Genomic DNA, 24,726 nt, shown 5'->3' with positions numbered 1-24,726 from the left:
AGAATCAACTGAAATGCGTAGAAACAGGCGCGGGAAATATTGTAGTGGGTTATGCTTATGTTAGGTAAACTGTCTACGGTACAGGAAAGGAAAGTTTTGCATGGGCAAATAAAAAAAAAGGCAAATCATATATGTAAATACATATATAAATATATACAAGTAAATAAAGAGTAGAGATGAGATTAATTGGATTGTGAGTATATTAGGAGTAATACAAGACTCCTTCAGGATCTCTAACCTTGGGTGAAGACGGGAGGTTGTTTGGGTAGGGGAGGAAGCTTGACCTTTTGGGTGTATTCAATTTCCTCGGTTCGCTTCTGTATTTTTTTCCTAGGCAGATCAAAGGTGAATTTACCCTCAACGTCGCGCTCCTCGTATTCCTCCTCTGGCTCCTCTTCGGGCTCCATAGTTTTTATTCTGAAGCTTTCTTCTACATCTTCCCGAACCTCGAATGTTGGTTCTCTTCTGATTTTGACACCTACCTCAACCTCCTCCTCTTCCTCCACTTTGTACTTCTTTTTTCTTGGCAGCCTTAATTGGAACGACTCTTCAATATCTTCGTGTTTTGGACCCGCATCAGTCTCGTCTGTGATCGATTTTTTGATAACCACAGTTTCTTCCCCTTCATCTCGAACTGTCACCGATTTTTTGGGCTTTTTCTTTCTAAGCTGAACAAATTCCTGTGCAATTTCAGTGCCATCTTTGATTATTTTCTTTTGATATACCACATCTTCTAATTCCTCATATATAACCTCTGGTTCCTCTTCATCAGACTCCTGGATCACCATCTTTGAGTCTATGGTTTCCTCTGTCACTGAATATTTCTTCTTAGGTCGCTTCATTTTAATTTTCACATCTTCGGTTGTTTCTTCATGTGTGAAATCTTCAGGTTCTGTTAATTTCATTTCAACTTCTTCTGATATTTCTTGAGTTTCTCTTATGAAGGGCTTTGGTTTTCTCTTTATAGTAACTTCTTCGCTCACTTCGTAAGGCCCTTCTTCCTCTGGCTCCTTCGGTTTCCTCAAGGTAAACTCCTCACTGATTTCTTCAGTAACAATTGGCTTCTTCCTTTTGGGTTTCACCCTAAAGCTCACTTCTTCTGTCACCTCTTCTGTTACAGTTGGCTCAGGAGACTCTTGCTTTATGGTTACCTCTTCCGACACCTCCTGCTGAGGCTCCTCTGGTTTCTTTGGTTTTGGCCTCTTGAGCATAAACTCCTCGGTAACTTCTTCAACAGGCTCCTCCTTTGGCTTTGGTTTCTGTATCGTAACTTCCGTAACTTCTTCTTCCTTGGTTGTAATTTTTCTTTTTGGTTTTCGCTTAATCTGAACAGTTTCGGAAATATCTTCTTCTTCCTCACTTGGTTCCTCTTTTCTTATGATTGTGACTTCCTCAGTTACTTCTTCGGTCCTAATATCAGGCTTCTTTTTGGGTTTCAGCTTTATCTGCACATCTTCAGTAATTTCTTCAGTCACTTGCTCTTTAGTTTCAGGTTTTGATATTGTTATTTCTTCTGATACATCATCAAACTTCTCCTGAGGTTTCTCTTTTGGTTTCATCTTTATATGAACATCTTCAACAACTTCCTCTACTTTGTCTTCACGCTTTCTCATAATTGTTACCTCTGAAGAAACTTCCTCATATTTAGGTTCGGGTTTCTTCTTAGGCTTTAGCTTGAATCTAACCTCCTCAGTAATTTCTTCAACCTCTTCTTCTGGTTGTTTGATCGTCATTTCCTCTGTAACTTCTTCGACTTCATACTTCGGTTTCATCTTTGGTTTCATTTTGATCTGTACTTCCTCTGTTACTTCTTCAACAACCTTCTCATCAGGCTTCTTAATGGTCACTTCTTCAGACACTTCTTCAACGATTTTCTCTTCAGGCCTCTTAAGTGTCACTTCTTCAGTTACTTCTTCAACCTTCTCTTTTGGTTTTTGGAGAGTTATTTCCTCACTAATTTCTTCGGTCTTGAAGACAGATTTTTTCTTTGGTTTCCTAATCTGGACTTCTTCAGCAACCTCCTCTTCCGGTTTCTTAATGGTAATCTCTTCGGAAACTTCCTCAACCTTAAATTCAGGCTTTTTCTTTGGTTTCATTTTGATTTTAACTTCTTCTGTAACTACTTCGACAACCTTCTCCTCTGGCTTCTTAATGGTTACTTCCTCAGAAACCTCTTCTATCTTTTCCTCCGGTTTCTTGATGGTTACCTCTTCGGTTATTTCTTCAATAGCCTCTTCTTTAGGCTTTCTGAGAGTCACTTCTTCTGTAACTTCTTCAATCTTTGGTTCAGGTTTCTTTTTTGGTTTTCTTTTAATTTGTACTTCCTCAGTGATTTCTTCGTCAATCTTCTCTTCTGGTTTCTTGATAGTGACTTCTTCGGTAACTTCTTCAATCTTTGGTTCAGGTTTCTTCTTCAGTTTCATCTTGATCTTCACTTCTTCAGTGACTTCTTCAACAACCTTTTCTTCTGGTTTCTTGATGGTTACTTCTTCAGAGACTTCTTCAGGCACCTTCTCCTCTGGTTTCTTGATGACTACTTCTTCAGTAATTTCTTCAACCACCTTCTCCTTTGGTTTCTTAATTGTGACTTCTTCTGTAACTTCTTCAATCTTTGGTTCAGGTTTCTTTTTTGGTTTTCTTTTAATTTGTACTTCCTCAGTGATTTCTTCGTCAATCTTCTCTTCTGGTTTCTTGATAGTGACTTCTTCGGTAACTTCTTCAATCTTTGGTTCAGGTTTCTTCTTCGGTTTCATCTTGATCTTCACTTCTTCAGTGACTTCTTCAACAACCTTTTCTTCTGGTTTCTTGATGGTTACGTCTTCAGACACTTCTTCAGGTACCTTCTCTTCTGGTTTCTTAATGACTACTTCTTCAGTAACTTCTTCAACCACCTTCTCCTTTGGTTTTTTGATTGTGACTTCTTCTGTAACTTCTTCAATCTTTGGTTCAGGTTTCTTCTTTGGTTTCCTCTTGATCTTCACTTCTTCAGTGACTTCTTCAACCTTTTCTTCTGGTTTCTTGATAGTGACTTCCTCTGTAACTTCTTCAATCTTTGGTTCAGGTTTCTTCTTCGGTTTCATCTTGATCTTCACTTCTTCAGTGACTTCTTCAACAACCTTCTCCTCTGGTTTCTTGATGGTTACTTCTTCAGAGACTTCTTCAACCACCTTCTCTTCAGGCTTCCTAATTACTACTTCTTCAGTGACTTCTTCGATAACCTTCTCTTCGGGTTTCTTGAGTGTGACTTCTTCTGTAACTTCTTCAATCTTTGGTTCAGGCTTCTTCTTTGGTTTTCTCTTGATCTTGACTTCTTCAGTGACTTCTTCAACAACCTTCTCCTCTGGTTTCTTGATGGTTACTTCTTCAGAGACTTCTTCAACCACCTTCTCTTCAGGCTTCCTAATTACTACTTCTTCAGTGACTTCTTCGATAACCTTCTCTTCGGGTTTCTTGAGTGTGACTTCTTCTGTAACTTCTTCAATCTTTGGTTCAGGCTTCTTCTTTGGTTTTCTCTTGATCTTGACTTCTTCAGTGACTTCTTCAACAACCTTCTCCTCTGGTTTCTTGATGGTTACTTCTTCAGAGACTTCTTCAACCACCTTCTCTTCAGGCTTCCTAATTACTACTTCTTCAGTGACTTCTTCGATAACCTTCTCTTCGGGTTTCTTGAGTGTGACTTCTTCTGTAACTTCTTCAATCTTTGGTTCAGGCTTCTTCTTTGGTTTTCTCTTGATCTTCACTTCTTCAGTGACTTCTTCAACGATCTTTTCTTCTGGTTTCTTGATGGTTACTTCCTCAGAGACCTCCTCATGAACCTTCTCCTCTGGTTTCTTGATGACTACCTCTTCAGTGACTTCCTCAATAACTTTCTCCTCTGGTTTCTTGATTGTGACTTCTTCAGTAACTTCTTCAATCTTTGGTTCAGGTTTCTTCTTTGGTTTCCTCTTGATCTTCACTTCCTCAGTGACTTCTTCAACAACCTTCTCCTCTGGTTTCTTTAATGTAACTTCTTCAGTAACTTCTTCAATCTTTGGTTCAGGTGTCTTCTTGGGCTTCTTCTTTATCTGCACTTCCTCAGTGACTTCTTCGACAACCTTCTCCTCCGGTTTCTTAATGGTTACTTCTTCAGAGACTTCTTCATGAACCACCTCTTCTGGCTTTTTAATGACTACTTCTTCAGTAACCTCCTCTGGTTTCTTAATTGTGACTTCTTCGGTAACTTCTTCAATTTTGGGTTCAGGTTTCTTCTTTGGTTTCCTCTTGATCTGTACTTCCTCAGTCACTTCTTCAACCTTCTCTTCTGCTTTCTTGACGACTATTTCTTCGGTGACTTCTTCGGCAATCTTCTCCTCTGGTTTCTTTAGTGTAACTTCTTCAGTTACTTCTTCAATTTTCGGTTCAGGTTTCTTCTTGGGCTTCTTCTTTATCTGCACTTCCTCAGTGATTTCTTCAACAACCTTCTCTTCTGGTTTCTTGATGGTCACTTCCTCTGTAATTTCCTCAATCTTTTCTTCTGGTTTTTTAACTGTTACTTCTTCAATAACCTCTGGTTTCTTTATTGTGACTTCTTCGACAACTTCTTCAGTTGTAACTTCAGTCTTTTTCTTTGGTTTTTTCTTGATCATCACCTCTTCAGTGACTTCTATCTCATCTGGCTTCTTAATTACTTCCTCGATGACTTCTTCTTTCTCCTCTGGTTTCTTGATTATGACTTCCTCGGTGATCTCTTCTTTGACCTTCTTTTTAGTTTTGGGTTTTAGCTTAAATTGTTCCTCAACAATTTCCTCTTCCTTCACCTCAGGTATTTCTTTAACAAGTTCTTCATCTGATTCTTCAACGACTTCTATTATTTTCTTTTCCTTTGTAGGGCCTCTTAAAACAATTACATCTTCCTGATCTGCACGCTGCAAATTCTCAGTGACAGTAACCTTTGCTTTGTCTTCAATCAACCTGGTTTCGGGAATATCATCTGGAGCGAGTTCTGAAGACACCTCAAGAACCTGAACAGAGTCTTTCTTTGTGACACTAACCCTTGCAGTTTCACTTATCTGTTTCGGAGTAACCATTTCTTGAGTCTGTCCTTCAACTTGAACCTCACTTACTGAAAGAGATTCCTGGGTACTCACAACTGGTTTTGCTGTTTCGGATTTTGGCTTCAGTTCTTTAATATCAACTGGAGCCTCTTTAACCGAGACCTCCTGTACAGCTATGGAATCCTGTGGCAGCAGAAGGGATTTGGCAATCTCTGTTTTAGGTTTTTCATCAGCTAAATCTTTTGGAGTTTCCTTTACAGTGATCTCTTCAACAGTAAGTGATTGGTGAGGGGAAATAACAGAGGTTGCCTGTTCTGTATGGAACTTCAAATCATCCATTGATCCAGGAACATCTTTCACCAAAATCTCCTCAACAGATATAGACTCTTGCTCAGATAATACAGAAGTTGCTTTCTCAGTTTTTGGTTTCAACTCCTCTATATCTCTGGGAGATTCCTTTACTGTTATTTCCTGAACAGTAAGTGATTCAAGTGGAGAGATGGTAGATTTTGCATGTTCTGTTTTAGGCTTAGAATCTTTAACTGCACCAGGAGCCTCTTTCACAGAAACCTCTTGAACAGAAATAGATTCTTGAGGAGAGAATACTGATGTTGCCTGTTGTGTTTGTGGTTTTTTATCACTTATATCAGTAGGAACCTCTTTCACAGCTACTTCTTGAACTGTTAAAGATTCGTGCTGGGAAATAATTGTTGTTGCTTGTTCTGTTTTTGGCTTCACTTCTTCCATTGAACATGGAGCCTCTTTAACAGAAATTTCTTGAACAGAAATAGATTCCTGCTCAGACAAAATAGAAGTTGCTGTCTCTGTCTTTGGTTTCCTATCACTAAAATCTTCAGGAGATTCTTTCACTGATACTTCTTGAACTGTAAGTGACAAAAGTTCAGAAATAACAGACGTTGCTTGTTCTGTCTTTGGCTTTGCATCTTTCATTGATCCTGTAGCTTCTTTCACTGACACTTCTTGGATAGAAATGGATTCCTGTTCAGATAATATTGAAGTTGCTTTCTCTGTTTTTGGTTTTGTTTCACTTATGTCAGTTGGAACTTCTTTAACAGACACTTCCTGGACAGTCAGTGACTCGTGAGGAGAAATGACAGATGTTGCTTGCTCAGTCTTTGGTTTAGCATCTTTCATTGATCCAGGAGCTTCTTTCACAGATATTTCTTGAACTGAGATAGACTCCTGTTCAGACAATATAGAAGTTGCCTTTTCTGTCTTTGGTTTTTTGTCACTGATCTCCGTGGGAAGTTCCTTAACAGACACTTCCTGGACGGTCAGTGATTCGTGAGGAGAAATGACAGATGTTGCTTGCTCAGTCTTTGGCTTAGCATCTTTCATCGATTCAGGAGCTTCTTTCACAGATATTTCTTGGACAGAGATGGACTCTTGTTCTGACAATATGGAAGTTGCCTTTTCTGACTTTGGTTTTTTGTCACTGATCTCTGTTGGAACTTCCCTAACCGACACTTCCTGGACAGTAAGTGATTCGTGAGGAGAAATAACAGATGTTGCTTGTTCAGTCTTTGGCTTCGCATCTTTCATTGAACCAGGAGCTTCTTTCACAGATATTTCTTGAACAGAGATAGACTCTTGTTCTGACAATATTGAAGTTGCCTTTTCTGTCTTTGGTTTTTTGTCACTGATCTCTGTTGGAACTTCCCTTACCGACACTTCCTGGACAGTAAGTGATTCGTGAGGAGAAATAACAGATGTTGCTTGCTCAGTCTTTGGCTTGGCATCTTTCATTGAACCAGGAGCTTCTTTCACAGATATTTCTTGAACAGAGATGGACTCTTGTTCAGACAATATGGAAGTTGCTTTTTCTGACTTTGGTTTTACATCACTTATATCTGCTGGAACTTCCTTTACTGTTACCTCCTGAACTGTTAATGACATATGTGGGGAAATAATGGATGTTGCTTGTTCAGTCTTTGGCTTAACTTCTTCCACTGAACCAGGAGCTTCTTTAACAGATATTTCCTGGACAGAGATAGACTCCTGTTCGGACAGAATGGAAGTTGCCTTTTCTGTCTTTGGTTTTTTGTCACTAAAATCTTCAGGAGATTCTTTCACCGATACTTCCTGGACAGAAAGGGACAGAAGTTCTGAAATAACAGATGTTGCTTGTTCTGTCCTTGGTTTTGCCTCTTTCATCGATTCAGGAGCTTCTTTCACTGACACTTCTTGAACAGAAATGGATTCCTGTTCAGATAATATTGAAGTTGCTTTCTCTTCTTTGGGTTTTCTGTCACTTAATTCTGTTGGAGCTTCCTTAACAGACACTTCCTGGACTGTCAGTGATTCGTGAGGAGAAATGACAGATGTTGCTTGTTCAGTCTTTGGCTTGGCATCTTTCATTGAACCTGGAGCTTCTTTCACAGATATTTCTTGAACAGAGATGGACTCTTGTTCAGACAATATGGATGTTGCCTTTTCTGACTTTGGTTTTTTGTCACTGATCTCTGTTGGAACTTCTCTAACCGACACTTCCTGGACAGTTAGTGATTCGTGAGGAGAAATGACAGATGTTGCTTGCTCAGTCTTTGGCTTAGCATCTTTCATTGAACCTGGAGCTTCTTTCACAGATATTTCTTGAACAGAGATGGACTCTTGTTCAGACAAAATTGATGTTGCTTTTTCTGTCTTGGGCTTCACATCACTTATATCTGCTGGAGCTTCCTTCACCGTAACCTCTTGAACAGTGAGTGACTGATGTTCAGAAAGGATGGATGTTGCTTGCTCTGACTTGGGCTTCTCATCTTTCAGGGAACCAGGCGCTTCTTTCACAGATATTTCCTGGATGGAAATGGATTCCTGTTCAGATAATACAGATGTTGCTTGTTCTGTCTTTGGCTTTTTGTCACTGATCTCTGTCGGAGCTTCTTTAACAGATACCTCTTGGACGGTCAGTGATTCGTGAGGAGAAATGACAGAAGTGGCTTGTTCCGTCTTTGGTTTTAAGTCTTTTACAGATCCAGGAGCTTCTTTCACCGATACTTCTTGGACAGAGATGGATTCTTGTTCAGATAATATGGAAGTTGCCTTCTCTGTCTTTGGTTTTTTGTCACTGATCTCTGTTGGAACTTCCTTAACAGACACTTCCTGGACTGTCAGTGATTCGTGAGGAGAAATTACAGATGTTGCTTGCTCAGTCTTTGGCTTTGCATCTTTCATTGATTCTGGAGCTTCTTTCACAGAGATTTCTTGAACAGAGATGGACTCCTGTTCCGACAATATAGAAGTTGCCTTTTCTGATTTTGGTTTTTTGTCACTGATCTCTGTTGGAACTTCCCTAACCGACACTTCCTGGACAGTAAGTGATTCGTGAGGAGAAATGACAGATGTTGCTTGTTCAGTCTTTGGCTTGGCATCTTTCATTGAACCAGGAGCTTCTTTCACAGATATTTCTTGAACAGAGATGGACTCTTGTTCAGACAATATTGAAGTTGCCTTTTCTGACTTTGGTTTTACATCACTTATATCTGCTGGAACTTCCTTTACTGTTACCTCCTGAACTGTTAATGACATATGTGGGGAAATAATGGATGTTGCTTGTTCAGTCTTTGGCTTAACTTCTTCCACTGAACCAGGAGCTTCTTTAACAGATATTTCCTGGACAGAGATAGACTCCTGTTCGGACAGAATGGAAGTTGCCTTTTCTGTCTTTGGTTTTTTATCACTAAGATCTCCAGGGGATTCTTTCACTGATACCTCTTGAACAGAAAGGGACAAGAGTTCTGAAATAACAGATGTTGCTTGTTCTGTCTTTGGTTTCAGATCTTTCATCGATTCAGGAACTTCTTTCACAGACACTTCTTGAATAGAAATGGATTCCTGTTCAGACAAAATTGAAGTTGCTTTCTCTTCCTTAGGCTTTTTGTCACTTAATTCTGTTGGAGATTCCTTAACAGACACTTCCTGGACAGTCAGTGACTCGTGAGGAGAAATTACAGATGTTGCTTGCTCAGTCTTTGGCTTAGCATCTTTCATGGAACCAGGAGATTCTTTCACCGACACTTCGTGGACAGAGATGGATTCTTGTTCTGACAATATTGAAGTTGCCTTTTCTGACTTTGGTTTTTTGTCACTGATCTCTGTTGGAACTTCCTTAACCGACACTTCCTGGACAGTCAGTGATTCGTGAGGAGAAATGACAGATGTTGCTTGCTCAGTCTTAGGCTTTGCATCTTTCATTGAACCTGGAGCTTCTTTCACAGATATTTCTTGAACAGAGATGGACTCTTGTTCAGACAAAATTGATGTTGCTTTTTCAGTCTTGGGCTTCACATCACTTATATCTGCCGGAGCTTCCTTCACCGTAACTTCTTGAACAGTGAGTGACTGATGTTCAGAAAGGATGGATGTTGCTTGCTCTGACTTGGGCTTCTCATCTTTCAGGGAACCAGGCGCTTCTTTCACAGATATTTCCTGGATGGAAATGGATTCCTGTTCAGATAATATAGATGTTGCTTGTTCTGTCTTTGGCTTTTTGTCACTGATCTCTGTTGGAGCTTCTTTAACAGATACCTCTTGGACGGTCAGTGATTCGTGAGGAGAAATGACAGAAGTGGCTTGTTCCGTCTTTAGTTTTAAATCTTTTACAGATCCAGGAGCTTCTTTCACCGATACTTCTTGGACAGAGATGGATTCCTGTTCAGATAATATTGAAGTTGCTTTCTCTTCTTTGGGTTTTCTGTCACTTAATTCTGTTGGAGCTTCCTTAACAGACACTTCCTGGACTGTCAGTGATTCGTGAGGAGAAATGACAGATGTTGCTTGCTCAGTTTTTGGCTTCGCATCTTTCATGGAACCTGGAGCTTCTTTCACAGATATTTCTTGAACAGAGATGGACTCTTGTTCAGACAATATGGATGTTGCCTTTTCTGACTTTGGTTTTTTGTCACTGATCTCTGTTGGAACTTCCCTAACCGATACTTCCTGGACAGTCAGTGATTCGTGAGGAGAAATGACAGATGTTGCTTGCTCAGTCTTTGGCTTAGCATCTTTCATGGAACCAGGAGCGTCTTTTACCGACACTTCGTGGACAGAGATGGACTCCTGTTCAGACAATATGGAAGTTGCCTTCTCTGACTTAGGCTTTTTGTCACTTATGTCTGTTGGAATTTCTTTAACTGTTACCTCCTGAACAGTAAGCGACTGGTGTTCAGAAATGATAGACGTTGCCTGCTCTTCTTTGGGCTTGACATCTGCCACGGTTCCTGGAGCTTCCTTCACGGAAATTTCTTGAACAGAAATTGATTCCTGTTCTGAGAATATTGACGTTGCTTTCTCTGTTTTTGGTCTTCTATCACTTATGTCTCCAGAAGATTCTTTCACTGATACCTCTTGAACAGTGAGTGATTCAAGTGGTGATATGACCGATGTTGCTTGTTCTGGTTTCAGCTTGTCTTCTTTCACAGATCCAGGAGCTTCTTTCACAGTGATTTCCTGGACTGAAATAGACTGCTGTTCAGATAAAATTGAAATTGCTTTCTCAGTCTTTGGTTTTTTATCACTTATTTCAGCAGAGTCTCCCTTCACTGTGACCTCTTGAACAGTAAGTGACTGGTGTTCAGAAAGAATAGATGTTGCTTGCTCAGTTTTGGGTTTAACATCTTCCACTCTTCCAGGCGCCTCTTTAACGGACACTTCTTGTACTGCAATTGATTCCTGCTCAGACAATATGGAAGTTGCTTTTCCTGTCTGTGGCTTCTTGTCACTGATGTCTGCTGACGCTTCCTTCACTAACACTTCTTGAACTGTAAGCGATTCGTGTGGAGAAATGGAGGATTTTGCGTATTCCGTTTTAGGCTTTGCTTCTTCTATCGAGCCTGGGGCTTCTTTCACAGACACCTCCTGCACAGCAATCGATTCTTGTTCTGACAAAATTGATGTCGCTTTCTCGGATTTTGGCTTTTTGTCACATATGTCAGTGGGAGCTTCCTTCACAGATATTTCTTGAATGGAAATTGATTCGTGTGGAGAAATAATTGATGTTGCTTGCTCGGTCTTTGGCTTGGCAGTTTCCACTGTACCAGGAGCTTCTTTTACTGATACTTCTTGAACAGAAATAGATTCTTGTTCAGATAATATTGAAGTTGCTTTCTCCGTTTTTGGTTTTCGGTCACTAATGTCTGTTGGTGTTTCTTTAACTGATACTTCTTGAATAGTGAGCGACTCGTGTGGAGAAATGATAGAGGTAGCTTGCTCCGTCTTAGGCTTTGCATCTTTTATTGATCCCGGAGCATCTTTAACTGAGATTTCTTGAACAGAGATGGACTCTTGTTCAGACAATATGGAAGTTGCCTTTTCTGACTTTGGTTTTTTATCACTGATCTCTGTTGAAGATTCCTTAACTGATACTTCCTGGACAGTCAGTGATTCGTGAGGAGAAATGACAGATGTTGCTTGCTCAGTCTTAGGCTTTGCATCTTTCATTGATCCAGGAGCGTCTTTCACAGATATTTCATGAACAGAGATAGATTCCTGTTCAGATAATATGGATGTTGCCTTTTCTGACTTTGGTCTTTTATCACTGATCTCTGATGGAGATTCCTTAACTGATACTTCCTGGACTGTCAATGATTCGTGAGGAGAAATAATAGATGTTGCTTGCTCTGACTTTGGCTTAATATCTTTTACCGAGCCCGGAGCATCTTTTACCAAAATCTCTTGAATAGAAATAGACTCTTGTTCAGAGAGAACTGAAGTTGCCTTTTCAGTCTTAAGCTTTTGGTCACTTAAGTCCTGATGGGCTTCTCCAACAGACACCTCATGAACAGTAAGGGATTCATGTGGTGATATAACTGAGGTTGCTTGCTCTGTTTTGGGTTTTGTTTCCTTAACTGATCCCGGAGCTTCTTTCACTGAGACTTCTTGGACAGATATGGATTCCTGTTCAGACAATATTGAAATTGCTTTCTCTGTTTTAGGTTTCTTATCACTTATATTTCCTGAAGCTTCTTTTACTGTGACCTCCTCGATGGTAAGCGACTGATGTGGAGAAATGATTGATGTGGCTTTCTCAGCCTTTGGTTTGTCTTCCTCCATCGAATAAGGAGCTTCTTTCACTGAAACCTCCTGCACAGCAATCGATTCTTGTTGAGACAATATTGAAGTCGCTTTTTCCTCCTTTGGCTTTTTGTCAGTAATTTCTACTGGAGCTTCCTTCACTGTTACTTCTTGAACAGTTAGTGACTCGTGCGGGGAAATAATTGAGGCTGCTTGTTCTGTCTTCAGTTTCAAATCTTTCACCGAGCCAGGAGCCTCTTTTACAGAGACTTCTTCCACAGAAATGGACTCCTGTTCTGATAAAATTGAAGTTGCCTTTTCTGTCTTTGGCTTCTTATCTGATATATCTTTTGGTTCCTCTTTCACTGTCACTTCATGAACAGTGACCGATTCATGAGTAGAAATAATAGACGTAGCTTGTTCCTTCTTTGGAATACTATCCTTCACTGACCCAGGAGCTTCTCTAACAGATACCTCTTGAACAGCGATCGATTCCTGAGGAGACAAGATTGAAGTAGCTCGTTCTTCTTTTGGCTTGTCATCTTTAATATCTCCTGGCGCTTCTTTGACAGACACCTCTTGGACAGTAAGTGACTCGTGGGGCGAAATAATTGATGTTGCTGTCTCTGTTTTTGGCTTGTCATCTTTCACTGATCCTGGAGCATCCTTTACTGTAACTTCTTGAACAGAAATGGACTCCTGCTCAGACCAAATTGACTTGGCTGTCTGTGATTTAGGTTTCACCTCGCTAATATCTTTTGGAGTTTCCTTTACTGTTACTTCTTCAACAGTAAGTGATTCATGAGGCGAAATAATAGATTTTGCTTGTTCTGTTTTTGGCTTCACGTCATCTACTGATACAGGGCTTTCTTTGACGTTGATCTCCTCAACTGCAATTGACTCTCGTGGTGACAATATGGACTTAGCCTGTTCAGTTTTAGGTTTGTGGTCTTTAATATCTTGTGGGGCCTCCTTAACACTTATCTCCTGCACTGTAATGGAATCTTGTTGTGGAAGGATTGTTAAAGCTTTTTCTTCCTTAAGTTTTGCTACACGAACGTCATCAACTGACTCATGAACCTGTGTCTGTGAAACACTGATGGACTCAGTCGGCTTAACAACCACTTGAGCATATTCTTCTTTTGTCTTTACTTGTACGACACTTTCTGATGATTCTTGAGCTGAAACTTCAGAAATCTGGATTGTTTCTCTTGTGTCTGGTAGAATCATATTTGCCGTTTCTGTTTTCCGCTTTTCCTCAGGGACAATATGAGGCACTTCATCAGCTGTCACCTCAGAGATTGTAACTACTTCCCTGTGGTCTATTTTGGTCTTCGCAGATTGTGTTTTCTCTGGCTTGTATTCGGGCATTTGCACAGGCATTTCTTGACTTGAGATTTCGGATACAGATAAAGATGACTGGTTAAGTAGGATTTGCATGGCCTTCTCCTCTTTAGGCATTGTGTGTGAAAGGTCACCTGCATGTGCCTCAACTCTTGTTTCCTGAACTGTGATAGATTCCTGTTGTGGCATTACCTTCTTTGCTTTATCAGTCTTAGGTTTACCTTTAGGGAGATCTTTAGGCACCTCGTGGACTTTGACTTCCTCAACGACGAAAGATTCTTTTTGAGAAAGTACCTTTCGAGCTCGTTCCTGAGACGGTGTTCTTGGTTTGGCTGTCCGTGTACCCTCCTCAGGTCGTACCTCTGATACTATAACCGATACCCTTTGAGATAAAACTGTTTTAGCTTTATCTTCAATAGGTTTGATATGCTGGACAAATCCTGGAGCTTCTGAAGTTGACGTTTCTGATACAATAACATGCTTTTGTTTAGACATAACTCTCTTTGCTCTCTCTTGAGAAGGTGTTCTATCTCTTAGTGAAATTGGCTTTTCTTCTGCTTTCACCTCTGAGACCATGACAGATTCACGTTTTGATACATGAGTTGTAGCCTTTTCTTCTGTTGGACGTTTGATTTCTATTATTCCAGAACTTTCATGAACTTCGGTCTCTTCAGTAGAAGCACACTGTTGTGGCGTTGTAATAGGTTCAGCTTTCTCCAATTTTGGTTTATGACTCTCAGTTTCTTCATACTGTTCAGCTAGAGTTACAGAGGAGACAGTGACAGTTTCAAGAGGCTTTATAACAGGTATCGCTTTTCCTTCAACAATTTTCTCGTACAGATCCATTGGAAGTTCATTCGATTTGACTTCTGAAACAGTAACATGCTCTCTTTCATCAAACACTGTCGTAGCTGTTCGTTCAGTTGTTTTCTCAAACGTAACGGATGAGGAAGATTCACGTAAATCAGCCTCCTCCACGTGAATGCTCTGCTGGGTCACGTGTCCTGGCTGTGCGACTACAGGCATAGGCTTGGTAACGTCATCCAAGAGCTCTGTTTGGTTAAGAACGGACACTTGCGTCACAGAAATAGTTTCTTGCGTATCAAATAATGGGTGTGCTTGTTTTGTCTGTGGAGTCTGCTTGATGACCTCTTCAGCTACAGTCTCGACAACGACTTCCTGAGAGCCAGAGACATGTGTAGCTTGTTCCAATACAATGTTACCTGTAGCCAGAATAGGTTGTTCCGGTTTAAATATGCCTGGAAGTATATCTGGTTGCTGTTCGCTTATTTGTTTAGATGTGTGTGGGGTAAAGTGAAGTTTAGCGTGGGTGGTACTAGGGATGTCGAGTTTAGGAATGCTACCCTCCTGTTCTGCAATGTCAGGATGGGCGACATTCGCAAGGTGGAGGGGAGTAAGGACTGGTTTGGCTTCCACGTTGTGTTCGTATGGTTTCTCCGCAATGTAATTTTGTTCTTTCGTTTCAGCACTAACTTCTGACACGGAAACAGACTGCATTTCTTCAACACTTGGATATGCTTTTTTGCTTTCCAATTTCTCGTCAATCAATATATTTCCTGCTTCACTTACATCGTGTTGTAATACTTCTGCTGCTTGTTGGGCGTTAACTGTAAGGGTTGCAGTTTTACCTACGATTTTATCTGCTTCAGCTAATTTCTGGAGGCAGTCAGATGGTTCGATGTTAGTAGATATTGCCAAAATATGTTCCGGAATTCTGTGTGACTCTCCTACTGAATGCACAGGTGCGACGGTTTCAAAATCACTCTCGGATTCATGAACTCGGATTTCCTGCACTTGAACTGTATCTTGTGAAATGACCTCACTTTTGGCTTTACTCTTCGGAACTTCCTTTTCTTCGCGCCTTAGAACGGGAGATTCAGGACGGGTTTCTGTTACAAGGACGGACTCGTGGCCTGGAGTGTGGAATTCTTTGGGTGCAACGAGAGTGGGTTTAAACTCATCGTAATCATCTTCTTTGAAGTGAACCATTGCCTCACTAACAGCTGCGGCACGATGAGGAATATGACTTGCTTCTGCTTGCTCTTCATTTACTTTATCAATAGACAGCTTGCTGATGCTGGAATCAGCTGTTACCTCAGACACTGTCACTGGATGCAAAGGCTGGGTCATATCAGACTCCAGAGTAACTGTTGCTGGTTTCTCCATTTTCAGTATTCCTTCCTTATCTTTTGTGTCTGTTTCAGACACAGCAACAGCTTTCTGAGGTATGATATATGGCTTGGCCTGTGCATCTTGTGGCTTCTTATCTGTAAAATCTTTGACGGGCGATTCCGCTCTAGTTTCACTTACCTGGATGGGAGCCTTCTCGCTTTCATATTCCACATTAGCAAGATCTTCTTTTGGTTTATCATGTTTATATATACCTTCTTTCTCACTCACTCCAACATCTGAAGCAGAGGCGATCTGATGTGCAATAAGGGACACAGATGCAGACTCGGAAGGCTGAATCTTTTGGTCCACCATTTCTACTAAACTAGATTCAGTGCGCGTTTCTTGCACGATTAATGGTAAGTTTGGAGGCTGTGTTTGGCCTGGTATAGAGATTGTCGGGAAAGTGCTGGATTTATGTATTCCTTCTTTCTCATGAAGGATAACTTCTGAGATCATTGCCGTTTTGGATGACACCAGCGAGCCTGTTCCCTCCTCAGTCTTTGGTAGAGGCGCTATCTTAAGTTCTTCAGTTCCTGACTGTGGAAGTGTTTCTGAAACTGTAATAGCCTCGTCTGCACTGATACTACCTTCGGCCTTTTGGATATCAGGTTTATCTTCCTCGTGCCAGCCCTCTCGTTCATTTATGAGGACACCGGATGACAATGCCACCTTCGTAGCATGTGTCAGTTCAATCTTTGCACTTTCCATGGTGGGCACCGTGTCTAGTGGTACTTTACCTGTAAACTCTTCACTCTCTACTTCGGTTATGAGAAGTGGCTCTAGCCCGCCATTGATCTTGGACTGCAACTGTAATTGTAAAGGTTTTGCTTCAGTAAATGTTTCTTCCTTTTCATGAGTATCAGTTTCATGAATGGATACAGCTTTCTTTTCCTCAAATCCTGTGGTAGCTTCTCTGGTCTTTGGCATGTCAGGAACAGATAATTCCTGAACAGATGACGAAACACAGACTTCTTGAGTTATAATGGACGGCATACCCTCTACCAAATCGGTTTTGGCAGTGGTGACGGGCAGCTTGTCAGGTTGATATACCTCTTCACCTTGTTCAGCGTGAACTTCAGTCACAGATGCTGCATGGAAACCCTTAAGATCCACAGATGCAACTTCTTCTTGAGGAGCAATAGGCTTGAATTCTTGTGTGCTGTCCTGAACGTTGCTCTGAGTTATATGGAGAGGCTCATGGCCGGGAAGCTGTTCTGATGTTGCTACGTGTGAATATCTGGGAGTTTCTTTAAACTCTTCTTCTTTGTAGCTTACTGAAACTTCTGAAACATTCACAGACTTCTGTGGAATCAATGATGCACTAGCCATGTCTAAAGAAGGCTTGCTTTCTTTCAGGTCCCTTATGGGCGATTGAGCCTTGGTTTCTCTAACTTCAAGGGAATACTCGCTGCATTCAACCTGTCCCTCCAACTTCATATCTGCCGTCTTCGCTGGGAGGAATTCTTTCTCTTTTTGGTGAGTCTGAGATTCGAGAACTTCGAGTGCTTTTTGTGGAATGAAACTTGTTTTTGCTGTCCCTGTTAATATCTCTGGCTTGCTTAAAATGTCAACTGGTAATTGAACCTCGGTATCAGCAACTGTTAAAGGATGGTAAGCATCAAAGCTTAATCCCTCTGCATGCATTTCCAATGGGCGCTGGATTTTCAAAGGTGCCTCACTCTCTCGAACTTCAGAGGATGAAATAACCACAGATGTATTTTTTGCATGAATAACCTCTGCATGTTCTTCCTTTGTTTCTGCTTTTGATATCTCACGAATAGGAGACACAGCCTTAACTTCGGACACCGCCAAAGCTTCTCGTTTTCCTTCCATTTGGGTCGCATGTGCTTCCAATGGTTTATCCACTTTATATTCTTTAAATGAATCATGTTGCTGTGTTTCCAAGACACTTAGTGACATGTTTTCAAGAATTGATGCTCTAGCTGTCTGTTCCTTGTCTACGCGAGACTTCCACGAGGCGGCATCTTCTTGTACGTCATGACCCAGAACTGTAAGGGCTTCTAATGGCTGGACTTCCGAAGGCTTTCCTTGTTGTTTCAAAGCTGTGGGTTGTGTGAAAATGTCCTCTTTGTCCGATTTAAAGGTTTCAGAAACTTGGATGTGCCTCAATTCTTGAACGTTTGGCTTGGCTCGTTCTAACAAATCTGGATGTTTTTCCCACTGAACTGAATCTTCTTCTAGTTTTTGCTCTGCAACGATCACAGCTTCAGATTCTTTTGTTACAGTTGTTTGTTTTGTGAAAGCAACTTTAGGTGCCTTTGATTCATAAGTATCCTCTGCATCATGAACCAAAATTTCCTGTGTCAGAGCAGCATTTTGTTCAATGAGGCCACACTTGAGGTTCTCATATACACGCTGTGCTTTCTTCAAATCAACAATAGTTTCATGAGGGACTTGCTCTGTAATCTCTAGTGTATGTTTTGCATCTTGATCCAAAAGAGTAGCTTTTTCTGTCGTCTTGAGCATATCCGAGAGCTGAGAGAAGTATTCCTCACTGCGTTGATCAGTCGTGGTCAGAGCTTCTAGCGGTTCTAATTTCCCGGTGGCCTTCTGTACTTCTGCTTTCTCCGACTCAAACTGAGTACCCCCTTCTTTAGCATAAACTTCAGACACGGAAATTGAGTCATGTTCCATTACCATGAGCATATGATGAGCGGCATCTGCTGTTACTCTTTGTGGTTTCTTCAGTGGATATGGTTGCTCCTCTGAAAGTCTCTCAGTAACAGTAATAGAATCCTTTAGATCCTTAGTAATAATTGCTTTAACTTCTTCACTTTTTTCATCCTGGAAAGTAACGCATGTATCAACGGTCTTTGTGTCTGTTACTTGGATAGGTTCTGATGGTATTAACTCAGGCTTAATGCTCTCAGTTCTGAATGGTACCTTTTCACCCTGTTGCCAAGGTGTTGGTTGTTCTTCTGGTATCTTTTCAGTTACTGTAATGGAATCTTTAAGTTCCTCTGTAACTGTAGCTTTTACCTCCTCTCCCTTTTCTGTGGTAAGAGTTTCATATGTATCTTCTACTTTCGTGTGAGTTACCTGAATTGGCTCTGAGTGAACCAATTCAGGTTCAATACTCTCTGTTCTGAATGGTACTTTCTCACCTTGCCTCCAAGGAGTTGGTTGTTCTTCTGGTATCTTTTCAGTTACTGTAATGGAATCTTTAAGTTCCTCTGTAACAGTAGCTTTTACCTCCTCTCCCTTTTCTGTGGTAAGAGTTTCATATGTATCTTCTACTTTCGTGTGAGTTACCTGAATTGGCTCTAAGTGAACCAATTCTGGTTCGATACTCTCTGTTCTGAATGGTACCTTCTCACCTTGTCTCCAAGGAGTTGGTTGTTCTTCTGATATTTTTTCAGTTACTGTAATGGAATCTTTAAGTTCTTCTGTAACTGTAGCCTTGACTTGTTCGCCCTTTTCTGTGGTAAGAGTTTCATATGTATCTTCTACTTTCGTGTGAGTTACCTGAATTGGCTCTGAGTGAACCAATTCAGGTTCGATACTCTCTGTTCTGAATGGTACCTTCTCACCTTGTCTCCAAGGAGTTGGTTGTTCTTCTGATATTTTTTCAGTTACTGTAATGGAATCTTTAAGTTCTTCTGTAACTGTAGCCTTGACTTGTTCGCCCTTTTCTGTGGTAAGAGTTTCATATGTATCTTCTACTTTCGTGTGAGTTACCTGAATTGGCTCTGAGTGAACCAACTCTGGTTCGATACTCTCTGTTCTGAATGGTACCTTCTCACCTTGTCTCCAAGGAGTTGGTTGTTCTTCTGATATCTTTTCAGTTACTGTAACAGAATCCTTGAGATCTTCTGTAACTGTAGCCTTGACTTGCTCTCCCATTTCTGTGGTAAGAGTTTCATATGTATCTTCTACTTTCGTGTGAGTTACCTGAATTGGCTCTGAGTGAACCAATTCAGGTTCGATACTCTCTGTTCTGAATGGTACCTTCTCACCTTGTCTCCAAGGAGTTGGTTGTTCTTCTGGTATCTTTTCAGTTACTGTAATGGAATCTTTAAGTTCCTCTGTAACTGTAGCTTTTACCGCCTCTCCCTTTTCTGTGGTAAGAGTTTCATATGTATCTTCTACTTTCGTGAGAGTTACCTGAATTGGCTCTGAGTGAACCAATTCAGGTTCGATACTCTCTGTTCTGAATGGCACCTTCTCACCTTGTCTCCAAGGAGTTGGTTGTTCCTCTGGTATCTTTTCAGTTACTGTAATGGAATCTTTAAGTTCTTCTGTAACTGTAGCCTTGACTTGTTCGCCCTTTTCAATTTGAAGAGCTACATATGCGTCTTCTACTTTTGTATCAGTTACCTGAAGTGATTCTGAAGGAATTAATTCCGGCTGGATGCTTTCTGTTCGGAATGGTACTTTCTCACCTTGTCGCCAAGGCATTGGCTGCTCCTCCGGTAATTTTTCAGTTATGGTTACAGAGTCTTTTAGTTCTTCGGTAACCGTTGCCTTAGCTTCTTCTCCTTTCTCGGGTTTCAAAGTAACAAAAGAATCTTCAACCTTTACGTCTGTTACCTGAATCGACTCAGAAGCAACTACATCAGGAGTAATACTGATTTGCTTTTTCAAGTGAATCTTTTCTCCTCTAACCCAAGGTGCTGGTTGTTCTTCTGGATGACTTTCTATTATTGTCAATGAATCTTTAACATCGTCAGCTATAATTGCTTTGGCTTGTTCTGTTCTAGGTTCGCTCTTTTCAAGGAGGGAAGTTTGCTCCAGTGTTATTTCTGTGGTTTCGCTCCATTCTGTCGATGGAGTGGTAATGGACTCTGAGGATATTACCTCAGATTCTGTGGATGTCATGGAAGGCACAAGAATGGATGTTACTTTATCGTCTTGAGAAGTGTCATGTTCATGTATAGAAGTATGTTCCTGGATAACACTGGACACAGGGACAAATTGCAAGGGAGATGTGGATGTCAAGTCTGTCTGAGCCAGTGTTGTTGTTACATCTGTGCGGTGTAAATCCTCATCGCCTAACTTAACGAAACGAGTATCTTTCCTCTCTTCTTCGACATCTTCCTCTACTTTAATAGTGCGAGATTTGCTTAGAGATTTCGTAGGAGATGGACCAATGAACGACAGAGTTTCAGTAACGGAAGCTCTCTCATATTCAAATTTGGACTGTTGGGCTTTACATTCTACCACCTGTGGAAGAGGCATGAGCACACATTCCGGAAACATTTCGAAAAGATCTTTCTCTTCCTGTGTAACTTTTTCCACGTCAGATTCCTCTTTAGTGTGCGGTACGGGAGCTATTTGAACGTCCTCTGGCGTGGTACTATCTAAGGAACCGCGGTGGCCTTCTGGGAAGGATACCTTACACTCAGAAGCCGGACTCTCCACTGAATCGTCAATCTCTACAATTTCCAGTTCTGGTTTAACTGAACTCTGTTCGACATCTTCTGTGCTAGATATGATAGTAATTTTTTGTTGAGAAAATACTCCATCTTTTAAAATGACACTCTCACGAGTCTGAGTAACGCGGATATGGGGTGAGGTATCTTCAGAGTAGACAATAGGGTAGCTAGCCTGTGCGAAATCTTTAGCATCACTTGGCTCAACCGTTGGCTGAGCTCTCACAGCTGTTATCTCCTCTATATATTCGACAATGCTATCATCTTCTGACTCGCCTGACTTTGGTTTTTGAATACCTAATTCCCTCTTTAATTCATCCTCTTTCTCCTCTAATTCCTCAATTTCAATTGTGGTTTTTTCAAGGGATCGAGTATCAGATTCCACCTCAGGAGCATGAACAACGGGAATATGAAATGAAGATTCAAAAACTTCTTTGGGTTCGACACGCACACCAATAGTACTGACTAAAGTTTCCTGGGGCACTCTGACACTCCCGGCCTCTACACCAATGCCTACCATAACCTCGTGAGTTAGCTCATCTTCATCACTTTGTTCAATGACTCGTTGTTTAACAGTCCTAAGTGAAACCTGTCGTGCTGAAGTTTCTTGGTCTTCAGAAACGTCCACCTCAGTTTGATCAACGCTCACAGTCTCAACAATAGACGTACTGCTAATTTTCTCAATAGGACGCTTAGCCTTTTGATCTGGTATGAAAGTAATGGAGGATTTTTGGGTTTCCGTTTCTTCTGAAATTTCCCCCCACCCAGTGTGTTGTGTTGCCGTCACAGCAGAGTGTTTCTGGGTTACCTCAGTCTGTTTAATGTCTTGATCTACTTCACTGTATTGTACGTCCTCCGTCTTCGTTTCAGATGTTGTGGAGGTGACTGTGGGAGCCGGTCCTGCTGTTGGTATGCCTGTATGGAGTGGTACAGAGGTATGGGTTATAGGAGACATGCGGGAATCATCACGTGAAGGAGTGAGAGTGACGGGATGTGTAGGGAGTTTGTCCAGTTCTTTGAGAGATGTACGAGGCTGTGTAGATGCGAGATCCTCCTGTGATAATAAAGTAATCGGTTGAACAGTTGCAAAACCAAGGTCAAGCTCAGGTTGGAAGTCTTGTGTTGCTGTAGATAACATGGCAGATTCTAGTGTATCATCAATGAGCTCTGTTTTATGATCTGGTTCAAACACAGATGTGGTTGGGAACATGATAGCAAGACCTGTCTCAGAAACGAGTGTTAATGGCTGGGTAGTTGCAAATCCCAGTTGGAGATCATGTTCTGTGGTGGTTGCATGAGCCATTTCTGGAGCATGCGTAGTAAATTCTCCTGAATGTTCGTGTTGATGAATGACGGATGCTGAAGGATACATAATGTGTTGGCCTACTTCAGACACAAGGGTAACAGGCTGGACAGTTGCATAGTCCAGTTCAGGAATACATTGTGTAGTTGCATGCACTTTCTCTGGGCTATAGGAAACGAGTTCCTCTGTTGTGTGTTTGTGTTCACAGACAGACGAAGAAGGATACATTACAGTCAGGCCGGCTTCAGACACAAAGGTAACAGGCTGGACAGTTGCATAGTCCAGTTCAGGAATACACTGTGTAGTTGCATGCACTTTCTCTAGGATAGAAGGAGTAAATTCCTCTGTAATGTGGTCGTGTTCACAGACAGACGAAGAAGGATACACGACAGTCAGGCCGGCTTCAGACACAAAGGTAACAGGCTGGACAGTTGCATAGTCCAGTTCAGGAATACATTGTGACACTACATCAAGTTTCTCTGGGAAACAAAGAGTTAATTCTTCTGTTGTGTCTTCGTGTTTATGGACAGACAAGGTAGGATACCTCACAGTCTGTCCAGCTTCAGACACAAGTGTAATTGGCTGGACAGACACATAATCCAGTTCAGGAATAGACAGTACAGTTACATGTACTTTCTCAGAGATATAAGGAACGAATTCCTCAGTTGTGTCTTCGTGTTTATGGACAGTCAAGGTAGGATACCTCACAGTCTGTCCAGCTTCAGACACAAGTGTAATTGGCTGGACAGACGCATAATCCAGTTCAGGAATAGACAGTACAGTTACATGTACTTTCTCAGAGATATAAGGAACGAATTCCTCAGTTGTGTCTTCGTGTTTATGGACAGTCAAGGTAGGATACCTCACAGTCTGTCCAGCTTCAGACACAAGTGTAATTGGCTGGACAGAAGCATAGTCCAGTTCAGGAATAGACTGTGCAGTTGCATACACTTCCTCTGAACTATAAGGAACGAATTCCTCAGTTGTGTCTTCGTGTTTATGGACAGACAAGGTAGGATACCTCACAGTCTGTCCAACTTCAGACACAAGTGTAATTGGCTGGACAGAAGCATAGTCCAGTTCAGGAATAGACTGTACAGTGGCATGCACTTTCTCATAGCTGTAAGGAACGAATTCCTCTGTTGTGTCTTCGTGTTTATGGACAGACAAGGTAGGATACCTCACAGTCTGTCCAACTTCAGACACAAGTGTAATTGGCTGGACAGAAGCATAGTCCAGTTCAGGAATAAACTGTGCAGTTGCATACACTTTCTCTGGGATATAAGGAACTTGTTCCTCTGTTGTGTCTTCATGTTTATGGACAGACAAGGTAGGATACCTCACAGTCTGTCCAACTTCAGACACAAGTGTAATTGGCTGGACAGAAGCATAGTCCAGTTCAGGAATAAACTGTGCAGTTGCATACACTTTCTCTGGGATATAAGGAACTTGTTCCTCTGTTGTGTCTTCATGTTTATGGACAGACAAGGTAGGATATCTCACAGTCTGTCCAACTTCAGACACAAGTGTAATTGGCTGGACAGAAGCATAGTTCAGTTCAGGAATAAACTGTGCAGTTGCATACACTTTCTCTGGGATATAAGGAACTTGTTCCTCTGTTGTGTCTTCATGTTTATGGACAGACAAGGTAGGATATCTCACAGTCTGTCCAACTTCAGACACAAGTGTAATTGGCTGGACAGAAGCATAGTCCAGTTCAGGAACAAACTGTACAGTTGCATGCACTTGCTCGGAGATATAAGGAACGAATTCCTCTGTTGTGTCTTCGTGTTTATGGACAGTCAAGGTAGGATACCTCACAGTCTGTCCAACTTCAGACACAAGTGTAATTGGCTGGACAGAAGCATAGTCCAGTTCAGGAATAAACTGTGCTGTTGCATACACTTTCTCTGGGATATAAGGAACGAATTCCTCTGTTGTGTCGTGTTTAAGGACGGACAAGGTAGGATATCTCACTGTCTGGCCAGCCTCAGACACAAGTGTAACACATTGGGTAGAGGCATAATCCAGTTCAGGAACAAACAGTAAGGTTGGTTGTGCTTTTTCCGGGACATGTACAAGGAATTCTGTTGTGAGTTCATGTTTATAGGAAGACACAGTAGGATATACTATCTTCTGACCTATTTCAGATACAAGTGTTACAGGCAATATTGTAGCATTGTCAAGATCAGGGACTGAAAGTGATGTGGCATAAACTGCCTCAGGCATGTGTGTAATTAACTCTGTTGTAGTGATATACTTTTCCAGAGGAGATGTGGACGGGAACACAGTGATGAAGCCTGCCTCTGACACAACAGCCAAGGGTAAAATCGAGACGAACTCCAAATCTGAAGCAGGTATGACAGTCTGTGAAGCAGAATCACTTGTGAAGGGTGTAATGTTCAGTATGTTGCTCTGCTCCATCTCT

General features: G+C 41.3%; 1 protein-coding gene across 18 annotated transcripts in view; it reads right to left on the bottom strand.

Moving 5' to 3' along the window:
* The window catches only part of sls (sallimus), a 601,134-nt gene that overhangs the window by 27,103 nt on the left and 549,305 nt on the right, over positions 1-24,726 (bottom strand). For 17 of the 18 annotated variants that reach the window (XM_069317072.1, XM_069317078.1, XM_069317081.1 and 14 more), the window contains one exon: positions 239-14,632. In XM_069317072.1, coding sequence (XP_069173173.1) covers positions 239-14,632 — 14,394 coding nt within the window. Of the gene's footprint in view, positions 1-238; positions 18,663-18,875; positions 20,429-24,726 lie in introns of all 18 variants that reach the window. The other variant, XM_069317090.1, reaches the window with a different exon arrangement.

This window comes from Procambarus clarkii, chromosome 86, assembly GCF_040958095.1.
Source record: "Procambarus clarkii isolate CNS0578487 chromosome 86, FALCON_Pclarkii_2.0, whole genome shotgun sequence".
In the NCBI taxonomy this organism is placed as follows: domain Eukaryota; kingdom Metazoa; phylum Arthropoda; class Malacostraca; order Decapoda; family Cambaridae; genus Procambarus; species Procambarus clarkii.
Note: the sequence above shows the minus strand (reverse complement) of the source record. Positions and strands in the feature narration are given on the sequence as shown.